Raw genomic sequence first — 22,817 nt, 5'->3', positions numbered from 1 at the left:
TTGATATGCAGTACTCAAATGTCATTGTAAACTTCAGATATCACAGATATGTGATAGATAGGCCACAACTTTAGTGCCATGTTTAAGAGAGAACTTGGATGCCTTCACAACTTGTGTCTTAGAGGGATTATGAGAGAGCCTATTTTCCAAACTTTGTTCAATCCTTGAAGTGTTATTGTTATATCACAAAAATTTGACTTACTATTTCATAGATTTATTTCTTCCATGCTCAAACAAATACGAGTGTCACTTGAATATTATAGAGATAAAGCTTGATATGTTTCCACATACTTTGGGTTTCTTTGAATCATAGTTCTTCTTTCAAAGAGATATGTCATTGTGCCTTAATTCGTCATCAAATTTGTTATGTCACAGAGATCAAATACAAAGTCTCAATTTTTTACCTTAGTAAGTTGCAATGGGTAATTCAGATTCTGCAGTAATGTGATATCATGGACATATAGCTGGAAAATAAGATGACATGGAAAATTTGCTTGACCATAGAAAAGTGTACCACAAAGAGTTTCGTATACCTTAATGTGCCATATAGAATTCACATATCACGATACTATAGTAAGCTTAGATATCATAGAAAATTGTCACAAGAATTCATATTGTTCTTTTGAAAGAGATCGAAGGGTCATTCTATTGCTTTCCACAATAACTTGGATCATATTTGATTAAGATGTAGCAACAATCCAAGACCTTCAATCCTCCTCCTATAGTAGTTATATTACATCCCCTATTAGGTTTGTTCAAGGTATTTTTCTTCAATAGGAATTTTGTTTCCAACCATAGAGAAATTCTTCTTACAAACTTGACTTCTGACAAATATGGCCTTCATAATCTTGTCTCAATTTCATAGATGAATTTGGACCTTGTTCCTTGCTCTAAAACCATGTTGAGAAACCAATTGTAGTAAGATTTGGATTGATTTCTCTGTCTTGATAATTACTTGCAAATTTCAAATCTCTTCTTATCACTTCTCATGTATTCTTCATCAAGCAATTATAAAAATGTTTAGTTTTTCAAGAAAAACAAAGAGACAAGAGATGAAAAAACTAGGCTCCAAGCCAGGGCAAAACCTCGCAAGGGGGAAAACCCAATAATCCTTCTCTTATGGAATTAGATCAAAATAAGATATCCAAGACCAAGACTAAGAGCAAAACTACCACTAGAAATGCCAAGTCAAACTCTCCTCCAAGTCACCTACAATGTCGAAGTCAACAATGGTCAAATTGTCCCAAACCTGGTCAACTCGTGAATTTTGGCCCCTAAAATTTTGAGCCTACAATAGCACAGAAAAAAGTTGGCCTTCAAGTCTGAAATTCGATCAAGCAAAATTATCTCCTTTCACTTCATTTCTCTCTCCTTTGACTTTTTCTTTTTGTCCTCCTTTGCATGGTTCATATGTATTTGTTGTGTCACTGGATGATCTCTCAAATGAGTCAAACTACCTATTATATATAGTTGTCCAGGAGGGTTGACTTGACATTTTGTGTACTTTTTGACTCAACATAAAAAATTAAAATTATTTTCTTACAAATGTCCAAATGGGACATGACTTAAGTACATTTTTCTTTGACTCATAATAGATTATTTTTGGCTCTTTTTGACTCTATAAGTATGAAGAACATGCTTTGACCAAAAATAAATATAATAAATACATCAATGATTGTTTTACATTACATTATGAAGATCGACACTAGTTACAATTTCAAGAGGGTCATGATCTTTGATCGTGCCCCTTTAGATAATCATAACATTTATATATTATTTTGTAACAATGTATCATTATTCTTTTATACACAACATGGGTTGTCAGTGTTGTCTCCTAGCACCCACCATGGAATCTCTCCATGACCCATTTGTGGCAATTGGAAATTTGTATACCTTCAATGTTGTTGTTTGAGCAACAAAACCAAAATCGGTTGGTGGCTATTCCTCAATATCATTCTTATCATTTTCTTGTTGCATCCAAAATTTTTTCATTAGATATTAATGGAAATTTTTGTATCTCCTATTATATTTCATTAAGTGGACTTGAATTCTAAAGGAATTATAGTTTTCCACAATCACCATACCTCGAGTAGAAGAACACAAAGTAGTGTGTCTACTTGAGAACAAATGAAGATTGGGTCTAAGACGAAGCATGTAAGGCACATTCAATCTTGAATATTGATTCAAATCTAGAATCAAGTGTAACGGTAACTTGTAAATAGTTTTTTTTGTAAGTTTTCTTGTTGCATTTGCATTGTAAACAAATGCATTTTCGATAGTATTTGATATCCTTCATTTGTCGAGCCCAAAATGTTAAAGGGTGGAGTTGCAAGAATCCCTTTAAATTCTAAGCCAATGGCTCAAATTGATAATTTATTAGAGTTACTTAATATTGCAATACTTTATGTTGTTGATGATACACTCAAAACCAACAAAGTCATTCACACTGATATTCTAACCTATTTACAAATCTCATAGGAAAAAATTGAGTTTCTCTAGTTCGAATCACAACTCCATCAAATAAACCAAAATAAAAGAATCAACATTCTAACTAGTCCTTGTCTAGAACGATTCTTTGTTTGAGTTTGATAAGGATTCTTATCAACACCCAAAACATGATCATATCAATTGCACCACCTCAAAAGAAAATTCAAATGAAAATGAAGTTTCACCCACTTCCCAAGTACATCTTTAGACCTTGGGAACAAATTATCAAAACAAGCACAAATCCAATCATGGATATGAAAAGAAAGTGACCTTTCACATTCATGATTATTTCAAACCAATCCAACTCAAAAGTGTTGGGTTCCTTCAAGAAATCTCAACTTGACCTACTCCACTTCCTCAGATTCTCAAATGTCAACCTTGTCATCAAATTGGCCACATGGAAGATAAGTGTTTTGATCTCTATCCTTATGAGCATGGTGGAAAACATAATCATCATTTATATAGATGTTCCAAACATAAGAACCTTGCAAGAGTAAAGATTCATCTTGAGTGGATCAATTCTTAGCAATGGTCATCAAGCCAAGAAGATATATCGATCATGCCATGGAATCCATTCTCGAGTATTGACAAAGACAAAATATTAGTGGTTGACAGTCAAGCTTCAAGTTTTGAAGTCCTACAAATCAAATAGAAACAAGCAATCCTAAGACATAGCCAAACCCTAGAGCCAAAGTTAAGTAGAGTTAATGTCAAATTTATAACTAGACATATTCATGTTCCATGAGCATGATTGGGTTTGTGGTCATCCCAAAACCACCATTTGGTTTTGGTATTCCCTAAACCACCATTTAGTATAAGACTTAATAGCTTATGTTAGACAACAGTTTATGGTTATCTTTAAACCACCATCTCATCAGTTTGTTCTTTACACCACCATCTGAGAGCACTTCCATTTCGTAAAAGACATCAAATTCTAGCTAAATTGGGAATTCGGGAATTGCTTCAAACCAAGTTTTGGAGTTGGTGGTCAACCTTAAATTACCATATAGTAGAAGACTTCAACTTTTGCTAATACCCATTTGTTTGGTGGTATTCCTTAAACCATCATATTCAAAGAGCACATTCTTCCATTGGATGTTATCTACTTCCAAATTTCAACTTTCTTGGACTCACATACACCCCTTCAAATTGAAGATTGGGGGGGGTGAATGGTGGAAACCTAATCCTTAGGAATTATGGTAAATGTATTATTCTCTTGAGAAAGAATGTTAAGAGTTCAAGAGAATGTAAAGAGTCATCAAAAGTCTGAGTCCTCCTAGACTTCAACTTACATTGATTTCCAAAGTTGCAACAAAAGCATCTCCACCATCCTCTTGAGAAGATTTTCCAAACTTACCATAATTATTATTTTCTTTCTAAATCTTCTTCTCTTCCTTACAATTCTTTGTAAAATGTTCAACCTTGCCACATTGCTAACATTTTGCCTTGGACTTCTAAAAGACATGTAACTCCCACAAGATTTGGATCTATCATTTTCTCACCTACTGTCCTTCTCCTTTGGTCTTCCACAAATATGAAAGGCCTCATTGGTGGATTCAAAAGTTGTTCACCTCACCTTCTCTAAGAATAACATCATCACGAACCAATGTCTTACATACAACAATCCTCCTCATCCATCTTCACTCCAATTTAGATCAACAAGGTCACAATATTATTAAACGCATTTAGGTGTCAACTACAAAATCACAATCACCCATTTTCAAAGCAAACTAACTTTTGTGCAGAATATTAAAAAAAAAAACTTTATAACTAAGAATTTTTCCTCATACAAATCACTTAATTTCTTCCAAAGAGGATGCAATTTTTTTCCTTCAAAAACGTTATAGAATCAACCAAACAAAGACTAATAAGGCTTCTAACCTTACTCTCCAGACTAATAAGGCTTCTAACCTTACTCTCCAACACCACCCACTCTTCATCTATCCTGCCAACGGGTTTGGTTCTAGATACCGCAACCCATATTTCCTAATCTATGAGAAAAGCCTCCATCTTTAGCTTCCACAACTCAAACTTAATGTCATTAAAATTCTCCATTTCAAATTTGGATGTGATTTTCATTTCATTACAACAAGATTTCATTTTCCATGAGCTTTCACTAAAACAAAGATTATATAGAGAAAAACCTTGTCTCTAACACCTTAGATCTAAGGTGATCAGACTCTAATACCAAATGAAAGGAAGTGGAGGTGCAAAATAGACTTCATACACTAATAATGAGCATGAGCATTAGGTAGTTGCATTATTTTAGCAATAATATAACACACAAAAAAGTATGAGGCCTATTTTTTCAAAAATGAGAATGAAAAATTATTTTGAGCAATTAGTTACATGATTAGATAAAACATAATGCAAAACAATACAATGTGTTGATTTTAATGATGATATAATGAAAATTGATTTAGAACATTACGTAGTTGCATTGATTTCAACAATGATATAACACGGTCATTGTGGGTGCAGCTCACTTGGCAAAGAATGTTATGTAAAATGTTATATTTCCTTGGTTCAATCCCTCGGAGTAATATTGGTGCACCTAGTGGTTATAGTGGTAGCAGAAAAAATCAACCCCATGTCATGCAAGTACAAAATCACTCCAATGGTTGATTCCACTACATAAATGCCTTGATATATACATGGCATTAAAATTAAAAGAATGAAATAAAATGTAAATTAGAATTGAGGAACATATGAGGTAAGGAAAAAAGATATTAATATTGGAAAGCAACAAAGAGAGTATGAACTTTGTTGCATTATTATATATCTGGAGTTAAACATTTGAATGGTCTTCCAAATCAACTTTTCTCATCTTGTCAATATGAAAAGTTGAAAAAGGTAGTATGCCTATATCAAAAAACAAAGGAGAAAAATATTAACATTGAGATTGTTTGTTACATAATCTATCTATTATTTATTAAAGTGATGCTATTACTTTCTTGCTATTGACCTTCATCATCATTTGAACACTATCGGTGCAGCTCACTTGGCAAAGAATGCTATGTAAAATGTTATTTGTTCCTTGGTTCAATCCCTTAAAGTAGTATTGATGCACCTAGTGGTTATAGTTGTAGCAAAACAAATCAACCCCATGTCATGCAAGTACGAAATCACTCCAATGGTCGATTCCACTACATAGATGCCTTGATATATACATGGCATTAAAATTAAAAGAATGAAATAAAATGTAAATTAGAATCGAGAAAACATATGAGATAGGGAAAAATGCTCTTAATATTGGAAGGCAAGAGAGATAGAGTATGAACTTTCCTGCATTATTATATATTTGGAGTTAAACGTTTGAATGGTCTTCCAAATCAACTTTTCTCATCTTATCGATATGTAAAGTTCAAAAAGATAATATGTCTACATAAAAAAAACAAAAGAGAAAACATATTAATATTGAGATTGTTCACTACATAATCTATCTATTATTTATTAAAGTGATGTTATTAGTTTCTTATTATTCACCTTCATCATCATTGAACATGGTTATTTTATACCATTCACATTAATCATAATTTTTTAAATGCCCTCCTTCATAAACCTTTCTAAATTAAAAAATATATTCCATAAATTTCAAAAGATTGAAATTTATTTAAAACAAATAAATATAAATATTGATGATAATTTAAAATCTTGAAATGACTATCCATAACTAAAACCAACATAAATTATACTTAATTATAAACTTATCATTCAAAAAATATAACTCAAAATATAAATCTTTCCTCTAATTCTATATTCTATTTTTTTAAACTTATCATTCAAAAAAATATAACTCAAAATATAAATCTTTCCTCTAATTCTATATTCTATTTTTTTAATATTCAAAAATTTAATTGATCTCCGAATATAAATAACATATAATAAATCCAAAATTAAAATATAATATTGTGATCCCTCTCCAGGTATAAATATTATATAACCTATAATAAATCCAAAATTAAATAACATACTATATATAAACCATAAATATATAACACTCATCCATCAACTAAGATAACCCATCAACTATGAGTAAAGAGTTGACTGGATCCCAATCATAATAACAATAAGTGCTGGCCCAAACAGCTCTCAAAAACCGCTAAATATTTTAGAGTAACCGCTAAATATTTTTGAGTAAAGAGTTGACTTAATCATAATAATAGTACGTGCTGGACCAAACAGCTCTCAAAAACCGCTAAATATTTTTTGAAAATTCTATATAAACCATAAATATATAACACTCATCCATCAACTATGAGTTATGAGTAATCCACCAACTATGAGTACAGAGTTGACTGGATCCCAATCATAATAATAATAAGTGCTGGGCCAAACAGCTCTCAAAAACCGCTAAATATTTTTGAGTAAAAAGTTGACTGTATACCAATCATAATAATAAGTGCTGGACCAAACAGCTCTCAAAAACCGCTAAATATTTTTTAAAAATTCTATATAAACCATAAATATATAACACTCATCCATCAACTATGAGTTATGAGTAATCCATCAACTATGAGTACAGAGTTGACTGGATCCCAATCATAATAATAATAAGTGCTGGCCCAAACAGCGCTCAAAAACCGCTAAATATTTTTGAGCTCTCAAAAACCGCTAAATATTTTTGAGTAACCGCTAAATATTTGAGTAAAGAGTTGACTGGATCCCAATCATAATAATAATTACTGGACCAAACAGCTCTCAAAAACCGCTAAATATTTTTGCACGAGAGCTTTAGGTAGATGGCTCCCGAATAAACAGCATCAACGCACTGTAAACCAATTTATATTTTTCCATATCAGTTGAAAAACTTCCTTCTTCTCTAGAAATTTTTCATGACGTTGCCCTTTTTATTTTCATTGTTCACAATATGCTTCAGCGCATGGTTACCATATATATGACCATATTTCTGAAAAAAACATATACGGTCTGTATGCGGATAGAGAAGTATTCGACTGTATATAATGAAAGTACAAACAAATTATTCAACCTTGTTTTGATGTAAACTCCCCTTTTATTTCGACCCAAATTGATCTTTTTCAAAACGGACATTTCCCATGTTGTATCGTGTCCGTATACATATGGCAACTATTCTTGGTTATGATAGAAGACAGAGTCACTGGATTTTGTTGTATCCATTTGGCGCAAAGGTTCCTTGTAATAAATGCATGATACAATTGTATACTAATTTTCTTTTATTTGCATATTAATTTTTCCAGCAAGCAGAAAGTCATGAATATGATAAGTCAGGAAGTCATGAATATGACAAGTGCCAGTCAGATTTAAGATGTATTAGCTATTGCCACCCGCAAGAATTATAAAGTCGGCAAGGGAATTTTTTACTCTGCTAAATATCAAAATAACATGTAGGAATCCATATAAGCAGAGCTTTATTAAATAGAATGTGATTGTTACAAAATACAAAACAATAGATGATATATGCCTGAACTGGCATATATGTTAACGACAAAGCCCTAGGCCATGCCACAAACAGTGAAATTCGACTTTGTCTGCATCGGATGGAACTTTGTGTGATAGTTTCAAAGTTAACCTACGACCAAAGATACAAGGCTCTTTTGTTGAGCTGCCAAAGATCCTACAGAGGAATCCGATCGAACAAAATAGAGTATGAAATTCGAATCATCAAAGGAATGCCAGCAAGCATACATAATAGGAACAAATACAACTTAAGACAGTTCAGCCTATGGCTTTATCACACTTGTGACACTAACTAAATGGGAGGCCAATGGGTATAAACCTTCAAAGCTTGGATCTATGTAAATTTGATCTTTATGCATCTACACCATTCCCGATTGCATTGTAACAAACATAGCCTCCAAGATATGCCTCTGCATTCCATTGTCCTCAATAAATATTAATTAAGTCCATCCATTTCAACTTATGCTCATCATGTCTTCTTCTCTCCTTTGAAACTGAGATTAAACCACTTCTTTCTATTTGATTTATCCTTCCCATCCGATAGGCTATCTTCTTTTGGACTTTCAATCTTGGCATCTTCACCTGTGGGCTTGCTTGTGTTACTGCTGCTAGTAGTCTTTGCTACAGTACTTGCAGTGAATGATGATTGAATATTATCACGTAGTTTCAGCAGCTCATCCACCTGATATATGAATGAAGAGTAAAAAATTTACAACACACTACCTCTGATACAAAAAATAGTCATGAAAGGTAAAGTAAAAAAATATTCCCAACAAAAAAGCTATCTGAGAACAGCAAAATCTTCGAGAAACTTACAGCTTGTTTTTCTTGTGCGTATCTGTTCGTGACTTCTTGAAAGCGGGCCAAAGCCTATACAAATCATAGAAGACATAATAATCAGTTGACATTACAATCTCTACATCTTATACGCAAATATGCCTTGATATATACACAAATAAAAACTTCAGAAAATAATATATCATACTTTTCTGTACTCTGTCTCAAATATTCGAAGTTCATTTCGTTTAGCCAATATTTGAGCCTCTACATCCTTGAGCTTCTCTGTTGATTCTTCAAAAGACTGAGCACAGATAGCCTCGATGGTATAGCTAGCACTCTTGAAAAAATTGTCACCTGGCAAGAAAATTACTCAAATATATGTATTTTCAGGAAAATAAATATACAGTTACAAAATGAAAGAACTAGTGCTGTACCATAAACTGCAAATATGTGAGTGCCAGCTTTGAGCTCAGAAATTTCACACGGTTGGAGGCCTTCTAACTTCTTGAAAAATGCAGCATCAGGATCCTTGGCCATTGCCAACTGTCATAAACTGTAAACTTTAAGATCCAATCTTTTGAACAATTGTGAAAACAGCTTGCAGTAACTTGATGTTTACTGAATCACATACCGCATTGACTGTTGGATCCAGTCGATAAACCTGATAATGTAAGAAGTACATTCCAGCAGCTGTAACTTTACCGGCCTTTTCACTGTCTTCCTGCAAAAAATTATAACTAAGTGAGAACTAGCAAAAGATACAGCTTGTTGACATATTCAACTTTTCAGATCTTAAATGGGAGAAAACCATAGGGTACATAAACGATAAATTTCCAGTGTGTAGCTTCAACACTTACCCTATTACCACTTACAACAATGGTACAACCCAACTCTAAAGCTAATTTTATTCTTCTGCAAAAGAGTAATACACACCAACTCCTCATTATTTTGCTTTATTATGTTGTGATTTATTTAACTTTGTAACAATGGCCACCCTGTTCTAAGGGTCTGCTCTCTGCTTAACCTCTTCAAACATCAAAATATTCATATTGTATAACTGTAAAAAGTTATTCGTAAACATTATCTCATGAACCCTTACATTCAAGTCTGTCATAACTGTCGAGAAAGATATTTTATTTCCGAAAACAGTTATTCCATGTTTTCTCCAGTGACATGATAAGAAGTGAAATCTTCAGGTTTAGACATTATTGATTTACCACACGTAGGAACTGAAATTAGTTAAATACCGATGTACCATTTAATGACGGAAGAATAGCAACATTTTGTAATATCAAGCATTTTCGGGCAAATTTTTTAAACTACCTGTAGAGCTAGCCCATAACCACCATTTGCCTCCTGCTCAAAATAAAGCAGCTGTAAAAGTAGAAAGTGCAAGTTAATCATTCTCCCAAACATAGATCAAATAGCACACAATATAAATAGATGTATAGACATAATCAAATAAAAAACTCCTACACAACAAGGTCAAAACAGTACTACTCTCAGTGGCAACTTCAATTGATAACATTGTCAATACAATATCTTCCTCTAGATAAATCACCTTGAATTTGCTTTGTGCAGGTGACGTGACTCTAACGACTATTCCAGCTTCAGCTTGCTGCTCTGTAATAGTTATACCAAAAAAGTGTGCTCCTTGTTTTTCTACCTGCATTATACCAACCACATTGGGTGTCAATTTAAATCCATCTACAAGTCAAAGGACAAGATGAGATTGAGTTATGATGACTACCTTATCACTGGTAGGCCTTCCAAGGGGTAGTGGCCTAACAGTCACTGTTCCATTCAGGGCATCCTCTAGAACAGTAGCAGAAATTGTTGTCTTGATGGGCACACCAAGCTTGCTGAAAGATCAGATCCCATCAACAAAATCTGGAGAAGAAACTCAACTCCAATATTATCTCTAAATGGTCAAGGACAAGAAGCCCATGCTCACCTAAATAATGCCGCAAACATGGTATTCACAGTACCCAAATTTGACAGGTCAACCTCCATGTCCATGCTTTCGAATTCCAAAGCCTAAATGACAAGTTCACATAGATCACGAACAAAGCCTTTGTTAATTTGCTTTCTAGTGAAGTGAATCAACCTCATTTCTGTTTAGAATCAAAAGCTTTGGGCATGAAAACAAATCTTTCCAAATTATAATATGAGATAGATATGCGCGACTGGCAGAGGGCCTTACATGACTAACTTAAACAATTGAAACTCTAAAAATTTACTACATATTTCAATTCTTTGTGATATCTTAGAAATGGAGAGTTTTTGCTTGGCTAATGGAGCTCCACTTTAGATTTTAGGTGATTTTATACAAATGGAATATAGTCAAACAACACCATTTTCTTCAAGAGTTACATCCTGATATTGTCAACTAAATTTGCACCTTAGATTCTAGATATTTTAAATTGAAACAGGTAAGATTCAAGAAGTGGCTGAAGGCAGTTCTGCACGCTCATTAAATTGAGACAAGTTCCTCTAAGGAATTAAATCATTTGCATTGCATCAATTCATGTCTTCTGGTAAGGTAAAAGCAGTTAAAGTTCAACAGATGTAGCAAACGTGCAAATAGCTAGCAAGAAATTTCCTTAGCCTCACTTGAGCTTTATTCCCATCCAATAATGATGTATTAGATATCATTTTTGGGATTCAACTGTGTTAAGTAAGTCATTAATGTGTTAAGATTTCCATGAGAGGTAGTCATAACTGACTAATTTCTCATGATTTTTGAAAGTTCACTTAGCACTCATTGCATCAGGTGATGCTCACAGGGGTGAAGAAGTGGGATTGAAACTAGTGAAATGAATCACATAGTATCAATCATCACTTCCGGGGCTTCTTCACCCTTGTAAGCTGCCATTGCAATGAATGCTAAGTGAGAAATCATGAGAAAATTGGTCAATTGCGACCTATGTCACCTGGTTTGAATTTGAATTCAAGTTCGACAACCTTAAAGTTTGATAAAAAAAATTGATAATGAAAATTTTTGGAATCAAATTTGGCATTAAATTCAACATAATAAGAAATTTTAAATATAAAAATGTATATAATAAATGAAAATAAAAATAAAAATATATGAGTGGGCCTAATGGTTAAGAACGTGTGTTTCCTCCGAAGAGGTCACAGGTTCAAAACCAGAGGGGGTAGAGTATGTATGCCTTTGTAGACTTAGCAGTCAAATAGCTGGGCGGAGGTGGGTCCCTTGTCCCACAAACAAGGGGGTCACATACACCAATTTGGTGTCTCGCTTGGCCATGACCTTAAAATTGGATAATAATAATAATATGTAACCAAACACATCATAGAAATCAAAAATTCAAAATAGCATACTAACATAATTAAATGTAAACCAAAGTCAAAGTTAAAATCACTTTGGGTAGACTTTGAGCTTTATGAATCATGTAGCGTTTTAAGGACAATGTAATGAACCTCAATTTTAGGTTTTTTGTCCATTGAATGATAAAAAATTTGATCTTTTCTACAAAATGAGCACTATCCTTAATGAAACACCAATCTCAGATCCACTAGAGGTCTGAGACATCCAAAAAGAAATTTCACTAATTTGTTAGTAGGTGATTCAATCGTGTTCCATGGAAAAAAGGTGACCCAATCATGTCTACAAATGGCCTCAAAGCAACACCTTCCTTGCAAATCTTAGGGACCATATAATTGGGGGACATTAGCATATTTTGATGTAAGCCCCTTCTTTGTATTGTCATCCATGGACAAGTTTGTGATTGCCTACATGAATACTTTCAATATTTTGATGTTTGGGCCCCCATTAATCTTCTTGCAAATAGATGTCCAGTCCAATTTGTTTTCCCTTGTGAAAGTCCTCCATCTCCATTACTACATTGGCATTAAGACTCCTTACCCTTGCCTACTCATGCTCAAGTTAATGACACGTCTCGATCAAACAAAAAGATGGCATGTTAAGTTCCAATATATATCATTAATCAAAGCGAAGCTATGAACATTATTTACATTCTCTAGTGCCTATATTCACAATCATTTGCACAATCAAGGCCATGTTCAACACATATTACGCCAAATAGTTGGGCACAACTCCACTTCCCCCCTTCAAGAAATAAATGTTACAGTGTGGGCTTACCTTGTTGTAGAAATTGTTGCGGTTGCACATCAATGTCAAGAACAGCGATAAGGAAAGGACAGAGGTCACCTATCTCATTACATCCCATCACATTCCATTCCAATTTCTTTATCCTTTCCAAAATTTGTGTGCAAAAGCCTTAGAAATCTTTTATTCATGTGTAAACTTACCAAATGATCCCCTACTTTTGTATTAGAATTCATCAAGTTCACGGTCGAGAGAATCAAGATGGTGTTCTGATGCTTTCTCATTATATTTCCTCAAAATTAACATTAAATTTGCTTCTAATTTGACTTCCGAGGAAGGAATTAGGTTTTGTTGACATAACAAGAGTCTAAAATTAAAGGACTTTAGTTGCCTAAAGTGCTGGTAGACAAGTAATAACATGGAAAGGAATTGTTGTTTTGGGAGAAATTTCTAGGAACTTGGGGCTGAATTTTCCCCCGCAAGTTATGACCAACATAATACCTTACATAGAACCCTCCTACCCTTTGAGGGCTCCTCTGCCATCACTGGAGTTCACTGAATGGTCAAGCTTGGTATTTTTATTTAGAGGGTTTTGAATACATGTGTGTACAACCCAAGTGATTGTTGTCCTTCTCGTGTATATTTTTGGTAAGCAACCATTAGACCCTCCCTCTAAAGTTTTGAGTTGATTCTTGTTTTTTAAATGTTTTCAAGAATAATTGTAAGCTTCAAAATCGTATTCTCATACTATAACTTCCAAATTTTAATAGCCTTGAGGATTGGCTCATGCAATTTTAAGCCAATTGTGAGATCTTTTCCCCAAAGTTAGGGAGGTCACAGGCTCAACTCTTTGATCCCCTGGGGGTTACGCTCCATAATCAAGGCCAACGGCTTACCCGGTTTACCGTCCATGGATTGTGGGGGAGTACTGAAAGGGTTTCTGCAAGGTTTCTTCTTGGAGAAAAAAATTTCAAATTTTGATCCAATACAGATCTGCAATCAAACATAGAATGGTTTAATGGCTTAAGCTCAATGCCAAGCACTCAACAAGACCATAAGATTGGCTACATAAGTAAAGGTCATGGCTATGGAATTGACGACACGATTGAAGGATGAGAATAACAGTATGAAGGTCCCCACACTGGTTCGATCCATTACCACTCGCTTCCGAAGTGTTCTCCAAGATTCTCCTAAGTGTTCTCCGATAAATCACAATATTCTCCAACTTGAACACCACCACCAATGTATGAAAATTAGCCCTAGATTGTTATTAGCATCGTCTTACACATCTCTGTAGAAAATTATAACAACCAATTGGGAAGAATCCACGTAAACAAAATCATTACTCAAAGTTGCAAGTATCAAATCATTTCTCAACCAAAAAGAGAAGGCAAATTGGGTCACACTTGCTAAGTTATCTCTATCCCAAAGTCAGCCAACAAAAAGAAACAACGCAACCATCTAAAAGACGGATAATATAAAGTTTAAAGAGTGATAAAATCTCTCTTGCCCAAAGCATTAACATCTTATCCACCAAACAGGTGGAAAAGAAGACATTTTCCCAAATCACAACATAGAGTGCTAGAGTGGAAAGGTGTATATTGAGTCCTTGCTCATGTGAACCTTACCATATTAGTTGTTTTATTAGAAAAACACAAATCAAACAAATGAAGAAAGTGGAATATTACAAACTCCTTGAAAGTCAAAACATATTATATGAGAAAACTAGTTTGATAAGCTGGGTCAAGAGGTTGGTTGCTTCAAGATTCATGCATGAGATCTAAGGGTCAAATCCTCCAAAGCGGTTGCCTTTGTTGTGCACCTAACTCAATGTCCCTACTGAGTCAAGGACTGTAATTAGCACCAATGAGTTTACAATGGACCCCATCCACAAAATGCAATGAAGTGCATGGGGGTTTCCTGCAAGGTTTTCCTTGGAAAACATATTATGTGAAACATCTAAAAATGAAAGAAAGCTATAATGGGATCAGTTTGATAAGTGAAAATTTTGAAAAGGTGTTAAGTGCCAAGTAAATTTCCAATTCAAATTATATAGGTATAGTTATGGTAACAATGACTATTGTTAACAAGCAAAAGCAAAAAGGTCTATTATCAAATAAAGACAAAATTTTATCAAATAAAAGCAAGGTAATAGCTGGTTTATAATGCCATAATAGCTGGTTTATAATGCCATACTCAAACTACCAGCCTAGATCAATCTTAACTCCAGATCTATCAAGCGCTGAGAGGAATCAAATTTTTCAAGGGGAAAACCTTTCCTCAAGTTTTGCACTTAGAAAAGAGGTTTGCACCTCGATAGAATTGATTTCTCTTGGCGCTTGATAGATTCAGGGTTAAGATGGATCTAGGCTGGTTTTTATTTTGATGTAATTTGATAGAGTCAAAATGTTTACAAAACATAACATAACATCTCTTCCATACTAGGTTGGAGACCACCTCCTGGAGCAATAATTGATAAAGACAAGAGATAAGAAGAAAAGACATCTACTCCAAGTTTGATAAATGTCTCGATTGAATCAACGATTGCAAAGGTTAGAATAAAAGAGGTAGATAGTGGAACCCTCACAAATGCAAGTGGAGATGAAAAAACAAGTGTTGCTAATGAAGATTTATATGCCATTGATAAAGACAACCCATCGTTCATCAAAACAAAACTTATACATCAAAGTACAATTGAAGATCCATCCATAACCACTGATAAAATTATTTCACAGTGCAAGGGTGTTGACACACGAGTGAATGGTAGTAAAGTGTCAATAATTAATTCTCGTGTGTCAAAAGCAAAACCCACTTGCTATCATCACCCTAATCACGAAATTCACCACTAGAAATAGTCCTACCAACATCCCCAAAACAAAACTTAGGTTATATTCCTATATATCAAAATGCCAATTCAACTAGTTTCAAAAATGTTGATCGAATCATCAAAGATATTACCATCTTATTTCCTTAGCAATCACAGCATCAAAAGTAGTAAAATAAGTACAAGGGAGAATGAGGACGAGCCTTCTCTTAATAATGTTTTCACGACAAAGAAGCCTTTAAGGGGGGACATGTAATATATGTAAATATACATTACAATAAAATAAAATATATTAAACACAATAATAATTAATAAACCAAAGTTCATGTAAGCCCATGCTCATGAACAAACAATGTACATACATACATATACATGTGTGTGTGTTTGTGTCTGTGTGTGGACACACACACATACATAACTCATGGTTGGGAGAAATGTTGTTATCATCCCCACCTGAGTTAAATTCCTGCATGTAACATGTTGAGCTCATAATCAGTATTTCTTGTAATGGCTTCGAGCCTTGTTGTCTGAGCAAGACCTTGAGGATCAAACCATGTATATTCCTCATGAAATATAAATATATTTCTCATGAAAAAAATATATTATGTATAGCTTGAGTGGGCCTAATGGTTAAGGATATGTGTTTCTTCCTAGGACATCACAAGTTCGCATCCATAGGGGTGTAGAGTATATACATCTTTGTAAATTTTAGCATTCAAATCGCTTGGCAGAGGGGGGTCCTTTGTCCCACAAAGGTGTCTCATTATTCATACAACAATTTGGTGTTTTGCTTCGTCATGACCTTAAAATTAGATTATTATTACTACTACTACTACTATTATTATATCCTTGGTCGCTTCTTTTCTTGGCCTTGGCCTTTTCTCACTAAATATGGTTATTCCTTTCCTTTTATCTGCCTTTATATTTCCTTTCCCTTTAGTCGAGTGTCTAAAGAAAGACTCCCTACTTTGCAAAGCATTTTGTAACATCATTTCATAATACAATTTATGTATTCTATCCTATATGGATTTTTTCTTCCTATCCTATTTGGATTGGATGTTTTTATAGTTATTGAACAGACTGTTTGTATAAGATTCCACAGCACGTGATATAATGAGGTACAAGAACTCTATATAGTGATTAACTTTAGGCTAGCTGACACATTAATTTAGACCACTATGCCACCTTCTAACCACCATAGTAATAAGGGACCCGCTGAGGCAACACACTAACCATCAATGAGGGGTATAACCCACTTCCTAAGGGTGACACATTAATGACATTATGACCATAAATTCAAGTAATCACCATTGCACAAACAGGACTGAGGACATATCCTCTGTATATCACGATAAAGAGACCTGCAACATGGTATATTTCATCTTGTGTCTAGACTATATAAACAAAATATGCAGGATATTAAAGCCTACTATAGAGAATTTGAAAATTAGTTCAAAGAAAGTATGACATGACTGGTTTGAGTTCCCATATTAATACAATATATGTAAAGCACAATTTCACAAGAATCAAATATCTGTATTTTTATCATTTTACTTTTATGACTTTTGGAATTTTTCCCAGCTGCTTTTAATGTTCACCATTTGTGAGCCACTGTGGGAACCATAGACCCACATAAAAGCCTTTTAAGGCCAGAAACGGTCAAAAAACCAGGCAGATCCCAAGGAAATGTCTCTGGAAACAGAAACAACTTATGGGAAGGAGCAGAAATTGCTTCCTGCTACTCAGTCCATTGTCTGATCATGGCACACGTGATCTGTCACATCTAATATGAAATATCATATCCAAAAGTCTATAATCTGATGCTAGGATCATATAATCTGTTGATCATGAAATTTGACATATCAAATCTAATCTCCGGGTTGTATGTTCTGAAAAATCAGTTAAAACCCTGGTGGCATGAATGATAGGTTTATTAGACAGAATATTAAACACACCAATTAACCTAGATAGCATACATAACTTATAAACATACAGCTTCTCATGTGAAGAAACTCCCTCCAAGCTTCTAATCAGCAGTTTGACAGTTTGAATCTTCCACTTTGTATCTCTACATTCTCAGAATTTCAATCAAATATAACCTTCTATATTTAGAGTCTAGACGATGCATATGGTCAACAGTTCAGATACTGTACACCCTTCCAAAATTAACATAACAGAAGTTCCATAACTGCAAATCTTGGGCAAAAAACAGGAACCGTGTACAAATAAGGCAAAAACTTTTTCTTTTATTTTAAAATATGTTAACCTCTTCTTATTTGCCCGTATATCTAGGGAAGTACATTTATATTAAAATAAAGAGGAAAAAGGTAAACTCTATACCTCAAACCCGGCTGTATCATACTGCCTTCTTTTCTCTGGATCCGAAAGAATGCTGTAAGAGTATGCAACCTCTTTAAACAATTCTGAAGCTTCAGGATTACTTGCATTTTTGTCAGGATGATATCTGCATAGAACCCATAGAAATAAGTTATATTCCAAAACACTCTATCAAATCCATTACTATCTTTCCCATGTTTGTGGTGTCAGGATCTTTAAGCTTAGGAGAGGAAGAAACAAATTTGCATCAGTATATAACAAACAAAAAAATATCATGCATGTGACTAGAACACCAAAACTACGAGGCAATATGATGGTGTCAAGAGAAAGTATCGGATGTTCAACTTGAAGGAGAACTTCATCTCTAGATCTCGTTGGAATTTCTCAACTGGCATTACCAATAGGTAATCAGAACAAAGAACATCCCAAAATTCCTCGAGATAGGAATTGCAAACTACCCACAGACCATAAAAAGGGTAAGCAGCAACATCCCCAAAAAACAACATACATTATTTGTGGCACATCATGGTAAAAAGCTAGAATTTTTTTTCTGACAAAAGGCATTTTCTCTACTGGCAACAGATAAGATTCCAGGATGGGAGCATAAATCCTATCAAGGGCATGAAATAATAAAATGTCCAGATTTCTTAAAAGTGGAGAAAAAATTTGTACATCTTAAAGTAGCTTTGGAACTCAAACACCTGAACAGCATGCTTGCCAGAGTAGTTGTGCCACATATAGGATATGAACAGCATCAAGAACATGCACAATCAATGAAAGGGCACATGAGCAACTCTATTACCAGGATGAATCAAAAGTTTCCATACATATATATGTATGTAAGTACCTCATAACTGATGCATTTCCTTTTCTGACCACAAGTGTTATATTTTCGTTTTATTTCAATATTACATGAAAAGTAGACACGCAAAATAATCATGTACAGATTAACAAATTTGGACATCAGAATTTGGGAGTATGACTTCTAACATTATGAACATTCTTTCGAAATTGCAATTCAGGGAAACTGATATAGGAATCCCAAAAGTCCTCGAGATAGGAATTGCAAAGTCCCCAAGATAGGAATAGCAAACTACCTGCAGGCCATAAAAAGGGTAAGCAGCAACATCCCCAAAAAATAACATACATTATTTGTGGCACATCAAGGTAAAAAGCTGTAACGTTTTTCTGACAAAAGGCATTTTCTCTACTGGCAACAGAGAAGACTCCACGATGGGAACATAAATCCTATCGAGGGCATGAAATAATAAAATGTCCAGATTTCTTAAAAGTGGAGAAAGAATTTGTACATCGTAAAGTAGCTTCGGAACTCAAACACCTGCACAGCGTGCTTGTCAGAGTAGTTGTGCCACATATAGGATATGAACAGCATCAAGAACATGCACAATGAATGAAAGGGCACATGAGCACTCTATTACCAGGATGAATCAAAAGTTTACATACATATATATGTATGTATGTAAATACCTCATAACTGATTCATTTCCTATTCCGACCACAAGTGTTATGTTTTCGTTTTATTTCAATATTACATGAAAAGTAGACTCGCAAAATAAGCATGTACAGATTAACAAATGTGGACATCAGAATTTGGGAGTATGGCTTCTAACATCATGAACATTGTTTTGAAATTGCAATTCATGGAAACTGATATTATATGGCTTCTAACATCATGAACATATGCCTCGTAACTGATGCATTTCCTATTCCGACCACGAGTGTCATATTTTTGTTTTATTTCAATATTACGTGAAAAGTTAACTTGCAAAATAACCATGTACAGATTAACAAATGTGAACATCAGAATTTGGGAGGATCGAAATTGCAATTCATGAAAACTGTGAGTAAAAGTTCGCTCAGACAACATAGGCATATCAAACCATAGTAAAGGCCTATAGGCAGGGTTGCCTGTAATTTCCATGTTAGTAGACTTGTAAATAATATTCCTGGCAATCTCACAAGATACACTGCCTTTCTGCCAAGTGCAAGCCATCAAAGAGGCATTTACAGAAATTACAAAAACTAATTAACTGTAATTACTTGAAAATCCAACTCATGAGTCCAATCCGGACCTGCAAGTAACTCGCGTGATGTATAGACCCAGATGCTTGACTCAGCAAATTTGATTGGATGACATTTTGTGATTTCTTGGGCCAAGTTTATGGAGTTGTACTTCTTGCTATTTTGATACCCTAGATTTGTTACATTTTCAAAAATGTGTAAGTACTCAGTTTGCTATGTGCACTGACCTTGTGAACTTACTCTTGAGTGCCATCAACCTTTCTTCGGCCATCGGTAAGCATTCAAATATATTTATTTATTATTCTCCTGCCTGGTCTCGGCCTCAGACCTGGAGACTTTAATTTGCCCCCACCCCCCCCCCAAATTATAGAAAATTGGGTGACTATTTCCTGTATTTTTCTGTTTTTGGTTTGCTGTCCAAGTCATACATTAACTCTCCAGCCTTGCTGGATCTTTCGCCAAAGGGAGTCTCGCTAATTTGGCTTGTAGAACAGGTTTCTTAGGATGTTGCACGCACGCAGACAGCAAAACAATGGGATAGCCTACATTGAAACATGAATAAACGTAATAAGAGAGAATAAAATCTACAAAAACTTACTTGAGAGCAAGCTTCCTGTAAGCAGTCTTTATCTCTTGATCGGATGCATCCCTTGAAACTCCAAGTACTTCGTACGGATCCCTCCTCGAAGCAGGAGGAATGCTTCCTTCTAATGTCCCAGAATTCATTTTTTTTTCTGCTGAAATTAAATTAACGAGATTGGAAATTTATACAGCCCACTTCAACCAATCATCATTCCGTGCCAAGTATATCCATGATCCCTGAAAACCCGCAAGGATCAATCTATTGAATGCCAAAAGGAAACACACTCAGTTTAACCTAAATAATACCCTTTGACTGAAGCACGATAATGCACAAATTTGGCCAAAGGAATCGAAATCTAAGCCGATCGACGCATCACTCAGAATCACGACTTCCCCTAAAAGCAACCAAAAAAAATAAAAATAAAAACCCACCTCAGAAAATATTCAATACAACCATCTAAAACACTCTGTTTAGAAATTCAGCAATGGAATGAAACCCTAACATGACCTCAAATGAACAAAATTTGACAGCACCAAACCCCAATCGGGCCAAAAGACAAACACGGTTGGGGTCTAACCATTTAATGAAATAAAATCACGACGGAACGCGATCACGCGCTCTGTACCTTTGTCATTAAGATATGATAGAGATCCTTATAACCCTAGGGAACCCTGAGTCCCTGAGGGCTTTATTTTTTTTCCCGTTTTAAAGCCGCCGAAAAACCAAAAAAAAGGAAAAATAATTCAAAGCACCTGAGCCACTTCCAACAGCACTGTACCACCCTGGAAATGAGATCATGGTCAATTTTTTTTCCCGAATTTAAGCGCTTCCACTGTTAAAATATATATATATGTGAGAGATTGTTAATTATTCGTTACCTTTGTCAAAAAGTTACTCGGGCACTGTTAAAAAAATGAAATCCTCGACATGTGCGGCGTTTTTCATACAGGTATTTATAAAATCTGGTGTGATTACAACTGTTTTTGGTATTATATAGAAGGCCTCCATAGACCAGAGGCTTAGTTTGGTTGATGGATCCTTGGAAAGTGGGTCCTTTGACAACACATCGTTGTGGGAGTCCATACAGCGAAGCTTTTTTAAACATTATGAGAATAAATCTTAAAAACCCATGATTTTGATTATAAAATGGGTACAATACATTTTTCGGTGTTGTTTTATATTGACTTTTAACAGTTCTCAATAGTTCATGATGGTAATCCATTGGGGTTGCTTTGCTATTTTATTTTCATATCCGCTCTTTTGAATTGGTCTGAATACGTAACCTATCTGTTTTTTAAAATTAATATTATAAAATTATAAAATGAATACATCAAGCTTAAATTTGAGAATACATATTTTATAAATCATGTGATTAAAAATATATTTATAAAACAATATAATGATATGTATTTATAATATAAATAAAAGTAACAAATTTGTTAGGGAGAGGGATAGTTTAAGTGATTCGGATTAATGATGTTAATATTGTTTATCTAAAGTAATTAAATTTTATATGATTGGGTTACCATATTAATTCTTTATTGTTTATCTAAAGTAATTAAATTTTATATGATTGGGTTACCATATTAATTTAAAGAATTATAATGGTTACGTGATTTGTGATAGTGTGAGTGAGTGTGTTTTAGTTACAATCTTTTTTGTATGTATATGTGAGTGATAGTGTATTTTAGTTACAATCTTTCTTGTATGTGTATGTGTGTATAATAAAGTTAATTGAATTTATTTTGAGTAGTTGGGAGGAATGATGTTGTTCTCCCCACCTCAATTTCTACAAGTAACATATTGAGTTCATAGTAATTATATTGTTATAAGTAACATTTAAAACTCATAATAAGTTCATTATTATAAGTAACATGTTGAGCACATAACAAGTGTATTATTATTATAATAATAAAAATAATAATGATGATATCTATATCTATATATATATATATATATATATAGATATATATAGATATAGATATATAGATATCATTATTATCATATTATATATTGCTATAAGTAACATTTAAAACTCATAATAAGTTCATTATTATAAGTAACATGTTGAGCACATAATAAGTGTATTATTATTATTATTATTATTATAATAAAATAATAATGATGATATCTATATATATATATATCATTTTTTAATATTTTTAATATTTATAAAATAAATAATTTGTAATAATTGCAACTAAATGCACTAAACCATACGGAGGAAGAAT

General features: G+C 33.9%; 1 protein-coding gene across 12 annotated transcripts; it reads right to left on the bottom strand.

Annotated features, from left to right (window-relative positions):
- Nucleotides 1–7,856: 7,856 nt before the first annotated feature.
- LOC149174180 (chaperone protein dnaJ 15-like) lies at nucleotides 7,857–21,597 on the bottom strand. 12 transcript variants are annotated; one of them, XM_089419211.1, is made up of 14 exons: nucleotides 21,465–21,597; nucleotides 21,164–21,368; nucleotides 20,892–20,980; nucleotides 20,602–20,822; nucleotides 17,964–18,087; nucleotides 10,661–10,743; nucleotides 10,457–10,568; nucleotides 10,268–10,372; nucleotides 10,030–10,080; nucleotides 9,338–9,427; nucleotides 9,141–9,249; nucleotides 8,912–9,060; nucleotides 8,743–8,796; nucleotides 7,857–8,608 (listed from the first exon to the last, which is right to left on the bottom strand). In XM_089419211.1, the coding sequence occupies exons 4-14, from the start codon at nucleotides 20,727–20,729 to the stop codon at nucleotides 8,396–8,398; spliced, it is 1,218 nt and encodes a 405-aa protein (XP_089275337.1). In that variant the 5' UTR covers nucleotides 20,730–20,822; nucleotides 20,892–20,980; nucleotides 21,164–21,368; nucleotides 21,465–21,597; the 3' UTR covers nucleotides 7,857–8,395. The 12 variants fall into 12 exon arrangements, with proteins under 12 accessions (XP_089275337.1, XP_089275342.1, XP_089275338.1 ...); XM_089419216.1 differs by having other exon boundaries at nucleotides 20,602–20,737; XM_089419212.1 differs by having other exon boundaries at nucleotides 21,212–21,368.
- Nucleotides 21,598–22,817: the final 1,220 nt, after the last annotated feature.

The sequence above is a fragment of the Pinus tabuliformis genome, chromosome 4_1 (assembly GCF_031772625.1).
Source record: "Pinus tabuliformis cultivar Carrire ecotype Pingquan chromosome 4_1, CPIR1, whole genome shotgun sequence".
Lineage (NCBI taxonomy): Eukaryota > Viridiplantae > Streptophyta > Pinopsida > Pinales > Pinaceae > Pinus > Pinus tabuliformis.
Note: the sequence above shows the minus strand (reverse complement) of the source record. Positions and strands in the feature narration are given on the sequence as shown.

Excerpts from the sequence above, each read along its gene's own strand:
- LOC149174180 (XM_089419207.1), bottom strand. The coding sequence starts at position 20,729 with ATGAATTCTGGGACATTAGAAGGAAGCATTCCTCCTGCTTCGAGGAGG. Across the intron at positions 18,088-20,601 it reads TACAGGAAGCTTGCTCTCAA|ATATCATCCTGACAAAAATG; the intron begins GTAAGTTTTTGT and ends GGTTCTATGCAG. Across the intron at positions 10,744-17,963 it reads ATGATACAGCCGGGTTTGAG|GCTTTGGAATTCGAAAGCAT; the intron begins GTATAGAGTTTA and ends CTTGTCATTTAG.